This window comes from Galendromus occidentalis, unplaced genomic scaffold (genome assembly GCF_000255335.2).
Source record: "Galendromus occidentalis unplaced genomic scaffold, Mocc_1.1 scf7180000076319, whole genome shotgun sequence".
Lineage (NCBI taxonomy): Eukaryota > Metazoa > Arthropoda > Arachnida > Mesostigmata > Phytoseiidae > Galendromus > Galendromus occidentalis.
The window spans coordinates 641,197-662,642 of NW_003804308.1; the positions used below are offsets into that span (position 1 = coordinate 641,197).

The following is a 21,446-nucleotide window of genomic DNA, read 5'->3' on the forward strand; positions in this document are numbered from 1 at the left end:
AGCAGAAAAAGTAGAAGCCCAAGGGAGAAGAAGAAGCAGCAACAGCCGGAGAGAAACGAAGTTTCGCTCCTCTGTCAGAAGGGAAGCTTTCGAAAGATGCCCTGCCCGTTTATCGCCGCTATTTATTCGATGGCTTGCTTACCATTTTCGAAGTTCCTCTCGGTGCTCCCTGATTGCGCCGACACCGCACATCGAGGGCACGGTCTGCGTTCCGAACCATGAGCCGCCTGGGTCTACGTTCGGCCGTGTCGCTCGACAGTGGGTCTCCAGCTCTTCCGTATCGACAGCGATGTCATATTCTCCATTAAAATCGGTTCAGCAACCTGCTGCTGTCCAGGTCATTACCGTTTTTCAGTCTTCGACTCTATTAAATCTTTCGGATTCGTACTGTTATCAATCGGACGTAACGCCAGTCCGAGCACCCGCGACAGAGACGGCGACGTCTGGAGAACAGAAGACCAGTTTGAGATGGCGAGCGATCCCTCTGTCGAGATACATAGAAGTGGACGCCGACGAAATGACCAACAAACAGGTTTTCCTTTTCATTGGATGTACGGCCACCGGCTCCGGCAGCCGAAATAGCACCACCGCTACCAAGAGGGACGAAAGACGAAGACGACGACGAAGAATGTTTTTCCACCTGATGTACGGCAGCACTGAAGCCATTCTTGTTGTTAAGGTGCTGCCACTGTGTTTTGTATACGCTGCCTGCCTCCCGCTGCTGTTGGTTCTCCGCCCGTTGTTGCGGTCGGTGCCGAAGCTCTCGCCGCTAATATTGTTGTCGTAGTCTTTCGTAATTCGAATTCACCGTGGTCACGAGAAGAGGGAAATCGATTCTGACATCGGGTCGGGAACCTCCGGTCGGGCCCATCGAAATGCCACCGATCGTTTTCGGAGGTTCCGTCTCCTGGAAGGTCGGTCGGCGTTTCCGAGGACGTGCAATGCTCCGTAGGTCCTCGGTGCCGAAGTGTGCGGTCGAGGAGGAGGGAGGAAACGACTCGGGGAAGAACAGGTGGCTCCAAATCGAAAATCAAGAAACGGGATCCTTGAGAGAAAAAAGTAATAAGCTCGCCGAAGAGACTAAGCTGCAGTTGTCGCCAATAGCAAAGTCGACGAGCCGGTCGTCGTCTCTTGCCGTCGCTGCTGCCGTCGCGTTATTTGATGTCGGTGCCCCAAACATCGCGCGCATGGAGGCCTCAAAGCAACATAAAAGAAGAAGATGAGGAGGCGAAGAAGACTCGACGACGATGGCGCTCCTACCGCTATTCCTCCTCCTGCTGCTGCCGCCGCCGCCGCTTCTTCATTTTCTGCCGCTGCTTCTGCTGCTCAAAATGCTCCTGCAGCCGTCCACTCATCTAGCCTACCGATCGCTTGTCGCATCGCTCACCACCGCCGCGACAGACTGCGCGGCGTTTTTCTTTCTCTTCGTCGCTACTAGCCCAACTGAGTCTGAGCGACGAATCCGGCAGCGTCGGAGAGAACGTCATTCGAAAGACGGGGGCTCGAACAACGGAGCCTCGATCAGCTGTGGGAAATATCTGAGCGCTGTCCGGGGAATGATCTCGGGTCGAATCTCCCGTCACGTTCGTCTTAATCTTACGTCGGCGACTGATTTCGCGCACCCCGGTACGTCACTCGGATCTCTAACGTGTCCATGCTCCGCAGTGAAAATCGTTCTCGACTCCGCTGAAGAAAAAAGAGTGCTAGGGAAGAAATAATGAGACAAAGTGTTGATGAGAAGTTTTCGAAAAAAGACTTCGGTCAACTCTTGAGACTCGTTAATCATCAGATTTTCCGCTGTCTCTCTCATTTCTCGGTCAGTCGAGCGAGCGAACGAACGAGCGAGCTAGCGGTCGAACGCGCTGTCGGTTCATCCAATCGACACACGGGCGTTCAGACGTTCTGTTCGAATCTGCTTCGTTTTGCCTATTATCGCGCATCATCCAGCTTTCCGATCCTGGTGATTTTACTTCTAGGCGCCAGGCAAATAAATGAATGGTTTAATGAAAGAGCGGACCACGTGGAATACGAAGGAGATTTCGAACGAAATTCCGTCCGGACTTCCGAATGGAGCTCCGAGGAAACCGCTGACGTGGAGATCGCGGTCAAGCGATGGGTCAGTCAGCCGCGGCGCAGTGCGGCTTCTCCGACATTAATTTCTGAAAGGATAGCTCGATGCCGATCATTTGAGCTCGGAATTCGCTCCGCTCGATTCGGTTCCAATCACGGTGTCCGTAAGCCGCGATGTGAACCACCCCTCAAATTCGACAACAAGTTGGGGAAAGCGGCGAGCCACCCTCGTAAAGTCACTTAATCGCATGCTCCAGAAGGAGAGGCTTCTTTCCCCGCGGAGATTAGCGGGTCGTTTCATTCCGAAGCGAGAGGTCAGATTTCACCTGGGAGCTCCTCTGTCAACGACTTATCGAATCCTTTCGGTCCGAACAGGGCAAGCGAGGGTTCTCATTATGGACCTTTATCTCCTCGGGTCGTTCATAGTTCACAGTCCACTCGAGCTGATCTTTGGAATGTTTCTGCTGCTTTTCGAGGTTTGAGAGGGTCAACGTTCTCCGCCTTTTCACTTTTGGTCTCGCGAGCGTTTCCTCCGAGGACCGGGGGAGAAACTGGAGGTGGAGTCGAGCTCGCTTCAAACAGAGTGCATTCGTCTTCGAACAGACTGCGGGCAGAAGACCGTCGTCTAAAGACGTCCGTTTTCTTTTGCAGCGTCTGAATCACCATGATGATGGAACAGACTTCGCTGCCGTTCCAGTCAAGCTCGTTCTACCCGAGTCCTTCGTGGTCTCCGCCATCGAGTGAAGCAACGTTCGGCATGGTGTCGAACTATATCAAGAGCGAGCCGCTCTCACCGGAACAGACGCTCATGACGAACATGAGCCCCCGGGTTCAGAACACCCCGTGTTCCTTGACGCCTCCGCCGACCAACTACCCGAGCTCACAGTACGCACCGCTGACCCCACCGTACAGGTTGGTTTTCTGGAATAATTCTGAATCGGAGTCAGGATTCTCGTCTGGGAGAACTCTTCCATAGAGGACGGGAGTCCTGATATTTTGCCGAGGGCTGCGAGTATCTCGCGCGATGGGCCAAATTATATTTTCATCGTGTCTGGCATCGATTTCTTCAATTCCAGATACGAGCAGAACAACAATTTCCCACAAAACAACAACAGCAACAACAACAACAACAGCAGCAGCTACTGGCAGACCAGCACACCTCCACCCTACGAGGATTACTTTTCTGAGGCGCAGTACGCCGAGAGGGAGTACACCGACGCTCCGATTTCGGATAGAACGGGATGCCTGGAGGAGCTGAACGACGAGGGAGCCCTCGAACAGCTGCGGGCGATCTGCCTTCAACAGGCGGCCATGGACGTCAAGTTGGCGTGCCACATGCTCAACATTTCACCAAGTGAGTTTCCTCTGCATAGAATGCCGTTTAGTCGTCGTTTTTCTTCGCGGTTCCCATACCGGGCAGGAATGGAAGTCGCACGGAATCCCTTCGGTCCGTTTTCCGGTTGAGCATTTCTGCGGTGCATCAGACATTCGAAAGTCTGTGCCGCTAATCTACATTCTCGTGCTTCCGACACCCATTCGGAAGCTTCTAGAGCAAAAATCAACTGTTGTCCGCATACATCACGTGCAGGGACCACGCATTGCCAAACCCAAGTAATGTCGGTCACTCGGACGTAATCAAAACGCGACTCCTACGATCGTAACTTTCACTTGTTCCGACTGATTCCCCGCTCACGGGGCGACCGTTCAATATACTACATACATACATACGAAGACCGGTCGCTGAGCCCGACCGACGTTCGCTCCCAACGTGCATTTTACGCCTAGCGGTGGTCAACGCTGTCTGGGAAGCGAGCCCACTCGCCGAACCGTGGGCTTCTGGTGCTTATGCGGCCGCTCTTACGGGACCGTATCGCGAATGTTCCGGCGGCCTACACGGTCATTTCTGGTTTTCGGTCGCGATGAATTTTTGATCAAATGCGCTTTCGAAAGTTCCGACTAGGAGAGAAGCGCACTCCGGCGGAAGTACCGTCCGCTTTCCATAATCTGGTCCTTGGGGGTTTCGTCGGTGGGCAAACGAAGTTCGGGAACTTGAAGTTCGGCGACGGTATTTTTTCAATGTCGCCCCGACAGAGACGGTGACGTCGGTGGAGGTGGTGTTTGTGCCGACGCGGGCATCGGCGAAATCGCTTAGTTGGGGATTTATTTCTGTTGAAGAAAAATCCTCCACTTGGAAATGAGTCTGAGTTATGGGAAACAATGAGGGGCTCCTTGGAGTTTTCGTCTCGTTTTTTAGTGAGCGCGCGGCTTTACGATCTGAAGCCTCGCTTTTTGGCTTCGGTGTCTTCCTCTGCTGAAAGTTTGTACGAGTCGGCTCATGCCGAAGCGGCGTGCCGCGGACACCGAAGGCGCAGCATATTTATGAGTTGAGAGATTATTCGCTTCCTCACAACGAGACGAAAATTTAGAGAAAAGAAATACCACCGATAAATGGTAAGCACAACGGACTCGCTGTTGTTTTTCTTTCGTTCTTGAACCTCCCCGTCGATTCGTTCCTTCAGCTCAAACGAACTCTCACGCAAACGAGAACCCACAAGTGGATTCACGCCCGGGCTGGGAAAATATTCGAGCGGAGGAATTTCGTCGGAGAAAGTTCCGCTCGCTCGATCGATGTGGACTTGTTCGGCAATAATTCTGTCGGACGAAGCCGATCAGGTCGGCGAGGTTTTCGCACAACATGATGCGGGGTCAATATTTGAAGAGCCGCATGGAATCGTCGAGGTTGGTAGCGTAACGGGAGAACAAATTAAGTTATTGTTCGTGAGCATCAGACGTGGCCGCCGCGGAAAAAAACAAGCCATCACCAAATGCTCACTGATTCCACTGTCAGGCTAAAGCGTGTGTGTTCCACCGGCAATTTGGCTTCAGGTCACGACTAGCTACCGATCCTGCTTTGCGCCTGTGTGCTCTCCCCCTCCGTGTGCTCTTGAGTTTGTTGGCAAATTAAGTTATTGTCGAACTGAGACGTTCTGTTGCCATTAGGCACAATCATGAAAGGTTATCGAATTCGCTGCAGGCCGTCCAAGCGTTGCCAACCTGGACCACCCCTTGAGCCGGACCGTGCTCCCCGAAAGATCGTTCGACATCGTCATCAGCTCGATGACGATGATGATGATGATTACTGTATTATCGCACCGTCATTCGTCGATTTCGAGCCGGATCACCGTAAAATTCAGGGCTTCCTTCTTCTATGTCTCCGTGTTGCATTCTTGTGGTCGGCGACATTTTTCGGTCGCCGAGCACCCCCCGACCGGCCGCCTGCCACGTATGTAGGTATTCAAAACCGGAGAAAACGAGGCTCACTCTCGCGCAGTGTTCAGAGCCAACCAACTGGGACCCTCTCAACGTTCGGGACACCTGCGCCGCCTATAGCAGCCTGAAAACGGCGTCAGGCGCACTGGTCACTTCCGTTGAGCCGGGTTTCGGCACCTGCAGGAAGAGGTGTTTTTAGCTCGATGAATTGGCAAGCTGACCTCGTAGCGGCGCGACATCCGCTCGACGATCGAGTCAACCGTCTAGTTCAACACGTCAACGATTGACTACCGCTCAGACAGAGAGAAAAAATGCAACCGTCAGTACTCTGACAGCCGGAACCTCATTGCCTCGTCGGAATGACGCACCAACGTGACGTACCGCAAGAATCCGCCACGCCATCAGGACGGCGGGACATGTCTCCTCGATTTTCCCGGCCTCGGGTGACACTCACCGACTTCTCGGCTCGAAACCCTAAGCCCAGTCGATGGTCTATGCGAGAGTAGTTGAAATCGGTGCATTTTTCGGAGACTCGAGCTCTGAACGAGAGTCTACCCAGCTAATTTCGATCATTCATGGGAACAAATTTGCCGAATCCCAGAATGAAGCAGCCGACGACGGTCCAGGTGCGGACCGAAAGCTTGTCGCTTTTTTTCCGTTTGGCCACCGTATCCTGCTAAACGGTCATTTACGGCATTTACATTTCGCATGGGCGGGCGGGTGACCGAGTGATGGCCGTCGAGTCAGTCTGAGAGAGAAGGAGTGAGCGATCCGCTACACTCAGAAACGCCGCTCGGTGGACGTGGAGTTGGGACCACGGCTCAGAGGAAGTGGCCGTCCCCGCACTTTCCGTGATGACCGTTTTGCGTTTGAGGCGCGGATTCGACTGAGGATTTCCTGAGGCACTGTCCAAGCCTCGGTCAGAATCCACTACAAGGAACTAACAAATTAGCATACATATGACCTGAAGCAGAACTCGAACTCGATGATGGCGTGGACAACACTACGTATGTATGTGTGTGCGGCATGTACTAGGAGTTGGAGAACTTGGGAACAATTTCTCAGGTCGGCGCAAAAGGCTCCCGTCGACACATCTCGTACAGTTGTGAATGGCGCCCGCTGCCGTCGATATTAATGGCTATCACAAATAAGTCATGATTTCCGTGACTCTCGAATAGAAGTAAACGGCTGGGCCGCAAACGGCTCCGTTGAAGACAGCTACCGCATGACACACAAGCATGCTCAAACAGACATCGTTCTCATGAGCGAGGTGAAATGCAAGATGGATCCAGTTCTGGCTCCGGCGGCGGTTTGGAACTCTGTCTCCTCGGCCTTTGGCAGAAGGCAAAGCGTAGCCGTTTCCTTTTTTTTGTTGCTGTTGGGGTTGAATGCTGTGTCGGGTAATTGCCTTAGGGGCCTCCTCTGTTGGCAGATGATCCAAATAGCGGAGAGTTCGCCATCTTTGAATTCCTTCGACTTCGGGGGCATCCGAACGAATCTTGACGGCTTCTTTGAGGCTCGGGTTATTTTCTGTCTCCGCCGCAGTCGTCGACGTTTTCAGAACTCGAAAAAAGAATTCATATGTGCATATCTCCCCGTGGTACGAAAATTAGACGGCTCGATATGTGTCCTGACAGTCGTTCCGGGAGGTAGAGGAATAGATTACGGATAGGAAGGAGTCACGGAATTCGTATCCAATCCACTGACCTAACATACGTCCTGAGCTCACGATGCTTATCATTTTGTGTACACACGCGTCCGTGTGTTTTCATTTATTCGCTGAGATTTTCGAGCGATTCGATAGTACCTAATTGTCGATAATAATCATCATGATCGATCCCGATGAGGGGGATCGATGCGGCCGAATGAGAGCTCTATCGAGCCCTTCAATTAGCTCATGACGCGGAATGCATGAATCAATGCTCAAGGTCACGTGATCTCAATATCGAATCGAACTCGTTCCAGATCCGTACTCGTGGGACATGCACGACGTGCAACGATGGATTCTGTGGCTAATCAAAGAGAAGAGACTCGAATGTTCCGCCGAGCAAATGCACTTGTTCTACAAGGTAGGTCGTGAGCGGCAGCTCTAAACTCCACGTAATACCAAAACATTATGCATGGGCTGATGCTAGCGAATCTGGATTCGAATGGATTCGAACGATATCCTCCCTCCGCCGCAGGTTTCCGGAGCTCAATTCGTCAGCTGGTGCGACAAAATGGTCAACAACCAGCAGTTATCCTCCGCTCAGCGAACTATGGTCGAGGCCATATCCGCTCACTTGGACATATGGAAATCCGCTGCTCAGGCAATGCAGAGCTCAAGACCCGAGATGGAAACCCCGGAGAACTTCAGTCAGCCTTCACCGCCTCGCTACGAAGACTCGTACAGTGACGGTAGGTTTCCGTACTGCATGTCGAGGAAATACCCGGTCTGCGAACGCGGACTCGAGGTACCCAGGTTCAGCTACGGAGTTCTCAGCTGTTTCGGTTTTTCTCAGATGATGATTCCTCTTCGGCCTCGCAAGGTTGCTCGACGCAGCACATCCACCTCTGGCAGTTCCTAAAGGAGTTGCTATCCGACGCGCAGCAGCATGGGGCTTGCATACGCTGGTTGGATCGCGGTCGGTATTTAGGGTTTCCTGAGATTTAATTCTTTGCTTCTGAAAGCCATCGCGATACCCGTCGGATCACTTGGCGAACATAACCATCTCATGTCTAGTACGGAGAAGTCCGAGTCGGCTACGGGTTATCTAAAGCGCCGCGTTTTATTTCCGCAGGGATTTTCAAAATCGAAGATTCTGTTCGAGTTGCTAAACTCTGGGGACGACGCAAGAACCGTCCCGCAATGAACTACGACAAGTTGTCTCGTTCGATTCGGCAGTACTACCGCAAGGGTGAGTAAATCGTGAACTCTCCCCTACCACCACAACTTTTCTCTCGGGGTCCTCGAGAATTGCCACGAGGTCTCCGTTCGGTTTTCCGGAGGAATCTGATCTATGACTCGATTTTCCATCGTTCTGCGACAAGAACCCCAACTGATTCGTTCCTATTCTTCTCGCAGGAATCATGAAGAAGACCGAACGATCCCAGCGGCTTGTCTACCAGTTCTGTCCAGCTTACGCAAACTAGTTTTTTGTCCAGTCAGGACGAGCTGCTAGTTTCCGCTGGCTGGCCTTTTTTTAACGGACCCTGTAAGGACATCACGGAGAAACTCTGTAAATACGGGAGATGACCCACCTCGAATGGGTAGCTGAGCTGGTCTTAGCGTAGTTCCTCCGTTGGATGTCTGGGTTCCCCAAATGCCACACTGTACACCTGCTTTACCGGAGAACGGTGTTGTAACTGCTTCGCCATCCGTCTTTTCGCTTCGAGTTTCGCGATGTTGTCTGTGAAGAAAAATAATGTAACATCACCGTTCTCTCGAGGAGTAAACAGGTGTACCAGGTCACCACGGGACGTACCCGTAGTGATCGAAACCCGCTACCGCAAAAACGCAGAATTGCTTTCGGATCTCAGAAGTCTTATCATCAAAATCCATAAGTTATGATACTATTGAGCCTCTCGTAATCAATGCAACCGGTACCTGGACGTCGGCCGCGCTGGCAGGCCAGCCGCCGACTTCGCGAAAAGTTTTCGCGCGCGATCGGGCGCTCGGACGGGCATGTTGTCGTATCGCTAATCTCCGTATCACATTAATCGACGAAGAATCAGATCGGGAAGAGAGAGGAAATCGACAGAACTTGGAGGTCATGCCGATCTGTGAATAGTTTGTCCACAGTTTCGAGTCCGGCCTCCGAGTTTCTGCGAGCCCGATGAGAATGAGTCCGCTAGAACGATCCGGAGTGTTTATGTATTTAAAACGTATACCGTGAGTTCATAAAGAGCTTTGATGGATCCCGCAGAGCCTCAACCCGAGGGAGTACCTTACGGATTGGGTCTACGAGTCTTCAGTTATTTAAAGGAAAGTCTAATCCAGTAGGTATGCATCTTGAGTGAATAGATAGAGTCAATATTCGGGAGGCCGGTGCCGATATCACTCCTTTATGTGTAAGATCATCTTCGTTTGTATTATCGTCGACCGCGAGCCTCTTCGTGTAGCGTCGGGACTCCGAAGTCGCTTGACGGGATCGATGAATGACTGTGTAACTTTGAGGAGATTTGTAAATAAAGCCGTGATGCTTATTAGGAGAACATTTATTACTGTCAGATATCGATAATCATTCGGAAGAGACGAGTTGTTAAATGTGGACTGCAGATGTCCTATCATCAAGATAATAAAGAAGGATTCTTAAGAAAAATATTATGTCCGCCTTCTTAATGAGCTCGTCATCCATTTCGAAATGCGCTCCCGATCCGGAGAGCCGGAGCGATTCAGAGTATGAGCGTCCATGGAAAGGAATCGGCTCGGCATAGTTCCGCGAGACCGCCTGTTGCGTTCAGAATGAGGGAAATGAAACATATGTTTACGGCGATCGATACCCGTCTGTCCGCCCGAATGTCCATCATCAGTCGGATTCATATTACGCCAGAGGAAGATCCGGGAAAGTCCAGCGCGACTGTCACGAGACTGCATCCCGCACTGATCCACGGGGCACATTGAGAGAGAACTCGAACCATGAATCCTGAGAGTTTGAGCTCGCGATGGGCTTCACACCGGGTCGGGATCTCGCGCTGGAGCGGCTCGCGCGACTTCGTCAGTCGAAATATCAGAAACCTCACTCAAATGAAACTAGAGAACTTTAGTCAACTGAGCGGGAAAAAGCATGAGCGGTCGGTCCTCCGCGTGACCGTTGCAGTCGCTAAACAGAGCCGAGACACGCAGCCGCGGATCCGGCGTAGCTTACGAAGTCGGAAGCTGTCGACACCTAAGTGCTCGGAATAAAATGAGATTCCCGCCTTCGATTCCAGACGACGACGCGACGCTCCTGAATGCAAATGGAAACCGCTGCGAGCCGGATACTGTTTCTTTACCCCTCCCGGGCTGTATGTTTCTGCCATATTTTCTGCCGTAGCACGCAAACACCGAGCATTCCAGTTCCAATCGTAGCTCGCGGCAGGAAATCGATGCGTGTGCATTAGGAAGCGAGCATCAGAAGGTCCTCGGGAGAGCGAAATTCATTCGTTCCCGTCATCGTAGCTCGAACCACAAGGCTCACGAGACGTCGACCACAAGATGTGTCAAGGTGATGGTACCTACGTAATTAGATGAGCAATGAGAAACGGTAACCCGTGTGCCTACTTCATTTTTTCAATTATTGGTTGAATCCTTGCCCTCCCGTGTCCTGACATCGGCAACACGTTCGATTGCTTTCGAAACAGCATGAATAGACCTCGACGAGCGGGGGATTTGCACGCGGGAAGGAGCCTAATCCTCTCTCCTCAATCGTCAATGTGATGCAATGGTGCATTCGGAGTCGTCACGCTCTTGATTCTTAAATTGCACCGATTTGTTGAGATTCCGTTTTTTGTCTGCTAAGTGAGACGTAAGCTGGAGTGGTTTCTGAGAGAGAAGTTCCAGAACGTTTCGAACGACGCCCCAGGAAAATCCGAGACCTCATCAGTGTGCGCGTTCTACTTTCGACGAATAAATGTCAGACCCTGGCAGCGACGACAGATTGACTCGATTCGATGCTTGACACGTTCCGCGGCGGAAGGACGCTAATAACGAAGCATGCCTATTCACAACGTGTAAATCCTTATTGACAGAGCATCGACTCGAGCGACAGCGAGCAGGATGCAGGTGGGATGGTCCGGATGCGTACAAGATGTGAGATGAGAGCTCTCCTATTGCCTACCATTCGACGGGAGACGGGACGTCAATTGTGCACTCGTTTGGCCGCGACCCGCGCTGTCGCACGGACGTCCCTTTGGTAAATCCACCCGTCTTCGGTGTTTTCGCTCTCGATGAGCCGAAAACTTCCCGAAAGAGGAGAATTCACGCGCACAGAGCTCAGAAAAAAAGCTGCGGACGGCTTCCGCGGCATAAAATGGCCGCTTGTGAATATTCCGATGTGTCCTGGCGTGCCACAAGTAGACGGAAGGGGCTCCTCTCCCGGATCTCAATTTCACAGATGGTTCACCAGGGAAGATATCCGTCACTTCAAACAATGTGCGTATCTTCGTCGCGCGTGTCGCCGGTTACACGTTCGCGCACTCGTTCCTTCGCTGGTCTGCGGCAGGATGTCGAAGCCGGGATAAGGGATGTCGAAATTTCACTCAATATCCTGAGGCGTAGGGTGCATACAATTGGTGTTCAGCTTGGGTGACACTGGGGGAAGTTCGGTAAGCCGATTCGCGTTCGAGCTGATTTTTATCCCAGTTTGGGGAGGAGAGGGATCCTTTCTGAAATTGGCGTACGTCTGCCGACACGCCCTCCTCGTGCCGTGAAGCATCGGAGCCTCTCGGTGCGTTCGGCATGAGAAACCGCTATCGAAAACTTGGGAAGTCCACGGACCGGGGTTCGAGTCATCGTCGGTGGTGAGCCGATAAGGACGGGGGCACCGATTTCATGAAACTGTTTGGATCTCGATTGCTCGTTCCCGACGACTCTGTGCGCGGGCTCTGGCGACTTTCTTGCCCCGGGGCCTCTCTTCGAGCGAACGGGAACGCTCCTCTATCCGTGGACTATTCGACGTTCGTTGTCTGAGTGACGTCAAAGCGGAGATAATCTGCTTGCAGAGATTCGCCTCAAGCCGCAATCTTGTGCATGTCACTCTTAACCCTGAAATCGTTTCCATGGACGCTCTTGTCGCTACTAGTGACAGCCAGAGCAGAAACAACCAGAGCTCGAGGAAGGGCAGCAGGCACTTGACACAAATCCTAAACTTGAAGCCCCGTTGTGTACGCGAAGACGCTGGAACAAGAACAGATCTCGATCCCTGCTACATGGCGTGCGTGTCCGTTTTTATTAGAAACTCCCTTGTCGCTTATCCTTGGAAGCGTTCTAGGACCGGGATACACGTATGATGAGAGCCGGAAGGCCATGCAAGCAATAGCCCGGTTTCTTTGAGCTCGCTTGAATGTCCGCGAGGACGAGCATATCGTCTTAGGGCCCGAGCCGAAGGAAAACCATCGCCGATTCGGCGTCCCAAGAAATCTCAGATTCGGCGAAAATCAAGGAACGTTCCCCCCGGGAAACTTGACGGCCACCGCAAATACACTGAGTGTTTGTCGAACTTCCAATCTCCGTCCCGGTTGACTTGCCTCACGGAAATCTTGAGAAACTTCCGCGACGAGTGAGCAGTTTGCATATGTGTGCGTTCGCGTTTTGCACTTTCGCCATCCGCGGATCTCTCGACGGGTGCGCCAACGAGCAGCCGGCCAAGCGAGCGAGCTGGAGAGCTGGGAAGTGAGTAACGATTCCTCTCCCGCGAGGCAGGGTGAACGGAAAATGAGAAGGAAAAATCAAGGGTTTCCTACAAGCAAGAAATCATTCCTCTGCGACAGTAGCCGCGGCGTGCCGCCCGACTCTCGGCCGCTCGGGTGGATGCTCGCTGTATTAGTTCGGTGCCTTGCACTGTGTTCCTCGCAGCCCATTAGCATCCGATGAGATATCGATTTCTCCATCAACGAGACGGGGAGAGCACGAAATCTTGAGCTATCACGTCTCGACGCATCCCCGTTGAGAGTGATTCGGAGGTTTCAAATTGTAAATCGAGTCTGCGTCCATCCCGTTGAGGAGGGGCTGCATGATGGAATCGCGATGATAGACGATGGGAAAGATGTAAAGGGTATCTGATAAGATTTGAACCAATACGGGCTTGTCATGTGCCAGAACGCTTGTTTCAATGATTGCTCGCTTCAATAATTGCTCGTGTCTATAATTGCTCGTTTCAATGATGGTGGACGTTTCTCCTCGGAGGACCGACTCCGAAGTTGTTACCCTCCCGAAGGAAGGAGGTCGAAAGCAGTTATTCGCGAAACCGAGTCGATGATCTCGGTGATAAGTCGGGAGGAGCTCTGACAAATGGTTGACATTTTTCTCCGTCCTATCTCGGCTGAGTTCCATTCCAAACTTGGCCGGAGATATTAGGTCGTGGTTGCGGGTGAGCATGCGGCGCCGAAATCTATCAGATGTCGGTAGCGCAGCGTACGAGTGATGGCAAAAGTACTACCTACCAGATAGTAGAAGTGAAAGCCTTCGTTCGCTTTGGCTCGCCGCCGCCGCCACCGCATGCACTACCCTGTCGTACAGCCATTCCAACCCTCCTTGCCGTACCTGGATGACTTGGTCGCGCTAGCAGTCTGGCTGTCTAGTTCGATCCTCGATATTGATGGCGGAACAGATACCAAACCAATAGGGATTCGCTGGCGAAATCGCTCGCACGCCAGCAAGCCGCATGACGCCCGACCATTGGAGCACGGCAGCTACTCTGTTCCACATTTGTCGGCGCGTAAGTAGGCCTGACCCGCGCCGATCCGTGGCCAGCAAGGTCGACGAACTCCTCATCTACCTCTCACGTTTGCAAACTTCGGTAACTTCTGACGTGAACACTCCGCTCAGCTCCTCTCTCGAGAGAGCTGAAGAATTCTCCCCAGACGCTCCGGAGTCGTTTGGGGAAATCTCGGGGACAGCAGCGAATCTCGCGACCGGTCCGAGTTATTCAAAAGAGCGCAACCGTTGAAAGGAGCAGCCTTCAAAGAATCCACTGGACCATGGAGGATTCGCGATCAAGGCAAGAACACCATCAGCGTACGTCAAACTTTCCGGGAGCGAGTGGTGACGAATATCCAAGGCTCCATTCTTCCGTCCGGCGAGTCCGTCGAGCAAATCTCAATAATGTTGTGATGAATGCTTCGAGTGATATTCCCTCGTTCGATTTTTTCCCGTCGGGAAGCATTAACCCCGATACTGTTGTCGAGGAGGCAACCAGCCCGCGTCTGGGGTCAAACGAAGGGGTCGAGAGGCCTTGATATTTCTGCTCAATCACTCAGCTTTCCATCTCTCGATCCCGACAGAGAGGCGTTTTCCGCGAGTGGAAGAGCCCGCGGAGACCGGTTCGAATCTCGTGGTTGCCACTCTTCAGAAAGGTATTGCATCTCATCGCGTGCTGAACGTACTTTGTTCCAGATATTTATGACCGGTGAGCACGGATTCCGGAAGGATTCTGACTGCGGAACATCTTCGCTTCGGATGGGTAACGGCGGTGAACACTCAGACTCCCATCGCTGGGGTTTCAATTACCCACAAATCCGCGTCCGAGACCGAGTCTTCGGAAGAAAAATCCTCATCCCGACTCAGTTGAAATCCTGTTTATCTCCGAGCCCTGGCCTCCGTTCCATTGCTCCTTGTCCTTTACGATTCGATGAATCGACATCCATTGATTTGTTTTGCTCGTGTGAGGATTTGCATATCGTAGGGGCCTCTCCCCGCCCCTTCCTCCCGTCTCTACGGTGTTTCCCCTCGTCGGCGGTGGTTCACTACCACATTTGCGGAAAACACGCATGCTCGCACGTGGAACGAGCATGATCGGACGCAAGCCATTCATTCGCTCGCTATCGTGAATACAAATCGAAAAACTCAAGAACTTCTCTGTGCCTCTTTACTCAGCCAGCCGCCGTTACCTCTACCGTGTTTTCCAGATTACTTATCGTTCCTCCGCTGATCCCCGCCCGTTCCCTCGGTCGCCCCCCGAGCGGGTCAAACAAAAGAGGGGAGCGTGTTCGAGGAAGAGAAGCTCCTTTATTTCCGAGAGTCGACGGCTAGCAGAAACGTCACCGACCAGAGATACTTTAGAGGTCGCCAAGAATTTCTTATCGAACTCTCTTCCGGCCTCCCTTCACTCGATACACTTCCTGCACACTTCCCACACAATGTATCTTGCAGTCGCTGAGTTTCGTACGAGATCCCGCTACGAGAGCGTTGGCTAATAGTTCCCGTGGACATCTCCCCAGATGCGCCTGGTCATTCATTTTCGGAGACCGGCGGAGCGTCTTATCTCCCGCAGAGCGCTCCTGGCCGATGTCTCGGAGAATTCCCACCGATATTGAGTCTACTGTCGACTCTCTGCTTGTGAGCCTCAGCCGGAGCGCAGGGACCGGGAGATCAAGCTTAATCTTCATTAGAAACTGCGTGATTCGAGCCGATGTAAAATCTGACACGGAAGAATGGCACGCGATAACGGAATGACAGCCGCATGCCGCTGCAGAGGCCGCTCTTCGAATAAACTCAAACGAATCGAGGGGAGGGACGAGAAAGGAACTGCGCTGACGCGAGAAGGATGTGCTCGTAGTGTTTGCCCCGCACGACAGGATCCCCGACCGACGCATGCCTACGGCGCGGCGGGGAAAGTCTTATAAATCGTCTTCGAGGAAAACAAGCAGGAAGTACGGGATTTAGAAGTCGCTTTTTCAACGTCAAGAAGCAAATGCTTCCTCTTCTTCCTTCGGTGCCTCCGCGGAATTCCGTTGCGAGAGGAGGGCCGTCGCGTCGGAGCAACGCCGGCCGCCGATCCCTTGGAGATCCCCGACAGATACTTTCACAATTAGGTTCAGCCGTCGGAATCAGATCCGAGCATCGGCTAATGCCGGAAATACGTTGTCTCCGCATCGACGATACTTAGTCAGTGATACAAACGGCCTCGGATACAACAGTGCTATATTTGCCGTGCGTCTATATGTATGTGCTATGTGCGATCCTGCGACCAATGACAGCTTCCGCTGAGACCAAAGCTCCTATTCGAGACGTTTCCGCTCCGCGCTCGAATTGACTCAAACAAATAGAGGTTCTTCGAACGTCGAGGGGATTCGGGAGCCGGAGCTCCGAACCGAGTCCTTGACCGAGCCGCGTTCGGAGTCATTACTCCACTCATCGGCTTACGACTTGTATGTCGTTCGACTCGCAAGCGCGAGTGATGACCTAGGTATGCGGCTCAACGACCGGCAATTCTGCTTTGCGCCCATCGCTTCCTCTTCCGCGGCCGCACTTCTCATTTCTCTCCCTCAAAAAGAGGGTCAAACCTGACGGTCACACCCGGGAATACATCTGTGTCGAAAGGAGCCCACTTGAAACAAAAACAACCACCCTCTGGGAAATCATGGCTGACTGAGTCTCGTTTGGATGAACCATCGGAATCCCGGAGGTTCGCAACAGAAACCTGAAACTGTGTCGCACATTTGTCCAGATTAGTTAGCATCGTTGCGAGCTTATTTGGATGTCGCACAGAGATTTCCCTCAGAGAATTGACTCGAGAATCTTACTTAGTCCGCTCGTCATTGTCACCGTTTCCAGGTTCTCCTCCTTGAAGAGAAAGCCGAAGTCAAATTATCGAGCGTCAAGAGATCGAGAAAATCAGTGGCCCCATGAGAGGTTTACCCAGCAAAAGTCGCTCTCACTCAGACGGGGAAGTTTGCTCTCTCTACTCCGGCCGTCCGCAAGTTCATCGGACGTATCGGAAGCGAGCCGCTCAAGCCACTGAAAGAAACTGCAACGAGTCACTGAAATGATATGCTCTGCGGTCGAGTGAAGTCGTCGGCGAATGAAGAGCGGAATTCAAGGAAAGGCTGACGGATCGCTTTCCTTACCGATTCCGAGTCCGCCTCGTCTCGGCCAACGAGGGACCGGGCCCGCCTGACAAGATACCCTCAGCTAAACTTGCGCCCCAAGACCTCTCTCTTAAGATTCAAGCCATCAGGGTTCCACCCAAAGAATTCCTCGGCGATCCTCATTATTCTGATTCCACAGTTCTGAATTGGCCAGCGAGACATCGACGTGCAAAATACCATCGGACGCACGCGGGAACCGTGGGATGGCTCACTCAAAGAGCGAATGTATACGAGTACGTTCGAGGATCCAGATCAACCAGTACCCGGACCGACACCGTATAGCTCGGAAACTCGCCACGCAAGCCTTTGAGAATTGTACAACCTATACGTCTTTGTCAGTAACTCGCGAGCAAGATCGCTGGACCAGTAGAATTCCTCTTGCAGAGCTCTTGAATTCCAGGTTCCACTGGAGACCTCCCATGCCGAATTTGAATATTTTCCGCCGAACGATTGAGTATGTATTGTGCGCGCCGAGGAGAATTCGGAAAGCCCTATCCTCTAGCCGCAACGAATCTCCCGACCTGACTGAATTCCTCGAGATCCTATGCGAACACTTCGTTGGGCGAAATCGACATCGATTAAACCGCGCGCCATCGGCGGAAAGTTTCGTGAACTCTCATCTTCGAAAAGGCCCTTTCGGTCTCGTCGGCGCTGCCTCCATCGCGGGGAATTCTCGGCACGTAGGCCTCCCTCGCGGGAGCGGGAGATAAACACTGCGGGTAGGAGACGACGCTACGGTCCGAGCAAAAAAGCTCCCTATAAGCTCCGTGAGGAATCACGACCGAGCGGCTGCTCCTAGCACGTTTCGAGACTCCCAAGAATAAGATAGGCATTCTTCCGAACGTTCATAGGTTGATTCAACGGATATCTGTAACTTCCGATTTTTACACTCAAGGAACATCGAAGGTGGCGATTATTTTTCTGCGAATTGTACGGATGCGAGTAGCTGATACTCAGGAGAGAAAGGAAAAAAATATTTGAGAAAGACTAATACTTCATCGTCCGTAACAAGAAGTCTCCCGGAAGTCGGATCTGTCCCGAGGGTGCACTTCATGACCAGGAACTTCTCCTGCTTGAGACAGAGAGAAGGCTTGGGAACTGATCATGATCATAGAAATCAATAATCGACGAAGACGCTCCTTTTTCCTACTGGTCGTCGTCGTGCCCTCCGCTTCCTGAGGTCAACGCAGTGGGAATCGCTCACGAGGTCCTTAATACGCCTCGGATAGATAGACGGACAGCAAGTCAAGTTTGACAGTCGGGGATACTGATAGGCAAAATAAATATAAAAGCTGATAGACCCGAATACGAAAAAACCTTCTGCAACTTTCAATCAGACTGCTCGATCGAAAAGAATCGGCTCGGACCCGCGAAATACCGGGGCCGGGGAGAGGGAGGGGGAGACCGTGCCAGACCTGAAGAGTCCAGGGACGTCATTTCAAGCACAACATGAATCAGGATCAAATCGTCATTTCTCCCTCAAGCTTTAATGAACGGAAGGTTCGCCTCTACGATGATCGAGCCCTCGCTGGCTATCAATGCGATGCTATTTCATCATATCTCGATTGGCTTCTCTTCGTAAACGATGACTCTGCTTTGGCAATGCGAGTGGAAACTTCTGCTGTTTCCGCCGAGGAGCCCGACGGACACAAATTCGGAGTCCGAAAAAGCTCGATTGTCCCGAGTGTTGGCTCCGGTGTATATCTCCGCCATGAGTTCTGTGGAAGGTAATTTCTCGTGGTGGCGGGAGTCTCTGCGGGCGAGATTCCCGAACTTCGAAACGATTAGGAACTTGGAGATCGCGATTATTTTCGCCAGTGGTCGAGCCTATAATCATTTTATTGAATGGACCTTCTAGCTAGATTGAGCTCAGTTACGGAGGCTCGCAGAAATTCGTGTTATATCCAGGAGTTTTCACAGTCCTGCGAAGGCGGTAGCGACGATCCAGGCCAAATAGCCTTCCCGATACTCACGATTCCGTATTCATCGCCTATTGCTCCGTTCGTTCCTTGTGGAAAACCCTCTTCCTGGAATCGAAATTTCTTCGAAGCGCCGTCCGATGGCGGTGGCTGATGCCGTTTTTGCGAGTGGGAACATTATTTATCCTGGAACTGGTGACACAAAATCTATGAGAGTCTGGCGAAAGCCGATTAAGTCCGTGGCTTAGTCCTATCAGACCCAGCGGCGAGAGGCACGGCTTGGACCAAAGCGGGCCGCGGGAGACAGGAGGACTCAAGACATCCGCGCAATGAGCAAGCGCTGACCGGAAGCAGAAGAACCGACGGTCTCTGAACGACTGGGATAAAAGCGCGCCATCCTGTCGATGGACCTCACAAGCTGGAACTGAGAGGCTGAACTTCGCGAGGGAAAAACCGGAGACGACGCTATGAGAATTTGAGTTTGCTCTCCCCGTGTTCTTGGGGCTGCTGGCGAACAATATTTCTATCGTGCTCGCAGACGACTGTTTTCCCCCGTGTGCAACGACTCCAGACCATAGCGTCCGATGCCTTCGGAAAACAGGCGATTTTCAAGAATCGGATTTCCCTGCGAAAGCGATAGGTTTTCCATCGGGCACCTTACCCTCCGACAGACACAGATGTCCGCTTCTCGATTCTTCGGTCTATGTGACATCGATTTTCGATTCCTCCATTCAGGTTGTCGATAGCGTAAGCGAAACAGCCTTTTACAGGGCCAGCATCTAGCCCGGCTAGCGGGGAAAGAGGACAGGAGGAGCCCCTCTTCGTTGCACTCGTCCTTCAGGTATCCGAAGTTTCGACTAGAACCACGCGTCCGGTCCACAGAATGCTCTTGGGACGGCGCTGTCCCGGCCGCATAGTCCACTAGGGGTATTGCGAGTTGAGGCCATAAAATCTGGAGAGTCGTCTCGAGGGGGTGCCGGAAGTGCAATCCCGAATTCCAGGCCGATGGTGTTGCTTGGCGCGACCCGAGAGGCGCTGTTAGTCATGGTGTTCGCTTTCACGCATGCATGATGCTCGGTGGGCCACCGTGGGACTTTTGACTCGCCGCAAGATCGAGCGATCCTCTACAATAGGTCGTTTCGGATTTTCATCTCCTTCACAAAGGCTTCATATCGTTCTCATCGTTGGTAATTGAGTTTTTTTATTCAGCTTAAGTTCTCTCCCATATTCATTCGTGGATCTCGTCGGCGGAGACGTCATCAATCTCGCCTGAAGCCGACGGCGTCCAGCTCCATCGAAACTTTGGGCTGGACCCCAATGCCGAGGCGTCATCACGGCATTTCACGAACCCAAACGCTTGTGTGCATAACAAGTGACGAACGCGACGGAATCTCGTCTATCGGTCGATGACTAGGTCGATCGAAGAGACCCCAAGATTCCAAACAGTGCGACCTTTAGAGTCAAGTTTCGACCACAGCGGTGTATCAGGACTCCTATCCCTCGCAGGTTCCTGGATGGAGCTTATCACCGAGCATTAATCAAGAATAATTCTCTTCGTCCTCCCACCCAATGCTGAACTACTACGAGCAATGAGCGAGGGGGAAAGGGGGACCCGTGCGCCGACGATAAAACAGAGAAAAGCTCGCGAGAGAACTTCCGAGGGGCGCCACTTCTTCAATTGGCGCTCGAAAGAGCCGGGCTTTTCCGAGGGAGCAGCGGAATCCGTGGTATGCGCCCCGGACGCTGCACGGTCTATTTACGCCACTGACTAGGATACCCTGATCATCTTTCGACTGTGCTGAGACCTCATACTGTCAGGAGACGCTCCTCAGTCTTGGCTGTGTATCTTAGGAGCGACGGATTTGAGCGTCCACGCACGTAAACTCGTGATTCGCCGGAGTCTTCCCTCGTTCAGCGTCCCCAGCCTGGGTCGAGCCATACTGCTACGATCTTGCGCCGAAGATGACGGCGTCCTTGACGATGCGGGACAAAAAGTATCGTCTCCAGAACAGCTGCGAAGTTAGAGACGGTAAGCCAGGTCGTCGTTTAGAGCAGGGATGCGCAGTCTATTCTGTTTATGGTTTGTGGCGATTTGGACGTGGGCAGCATGCTCAGCACTCTAGCGCCAACTGGCGCGGATCGGCAGCGGGCGATCTCTATTCTTGACCCGGCTGAGAGTTCTACCGAGCCTGAGGTTCCTCCTGACACAGGACGTGCGTTCAATTTCAAACGTTCCTTTCGATTCGGAGAAGAGCTTACCACTTGAGGACCAATTCTTTATCCTCTCGGATGGTTTGCGAAGTGATTCCGAAGTAGGAAGATGGTCTCGAATTTTTAGGATACCGCGCTTGAAAGAGAAAAAGAGAGAACCTGTGACAACTTCCTCTAAAGGTTTCCCTTCCGGGACATCCAGACTACTTCACAGCTAATGACCACTCCGACAGACAATGACCGAGCCGACCGAAGGCCGAGGCTAGAGGCAGCCCCCTGCGCAGGGAGACATTTCCCTCCTCATCCCCATTCCCGCCGAGAGAAAGCTCACGGCGCAGCATCGGTGGGCCGTACTCGGGGACTCTCGTCCCCCACACAATCTACAAACCACGCGCTTCTCTCGCTTGATCCCGCGGGGAAAAGTTTGAG

General features: G+C 52.5%; 1 protein-coding gene across 1 annotated transcript in view; it reads left to right on the forward strand.

Annotated features, from left to right (window-relative positions):
• The first annotated feature begins 20,768 nt into the window (after nt 1-20,768).
• LOC100903344 (putative neural-cadherin 2) overlaps nt 20,769-21,446 on the forward strand; it is a 57,343-nt gene continuing 56,665 nt past the window's right edge. The window contains 1 exon segment of the mRNA XM_029113112.1: nt 20,769-20,835. Coding sequence (XP_028968945.1) covers nt 20,769-20,835 — 67 coding nt within the window.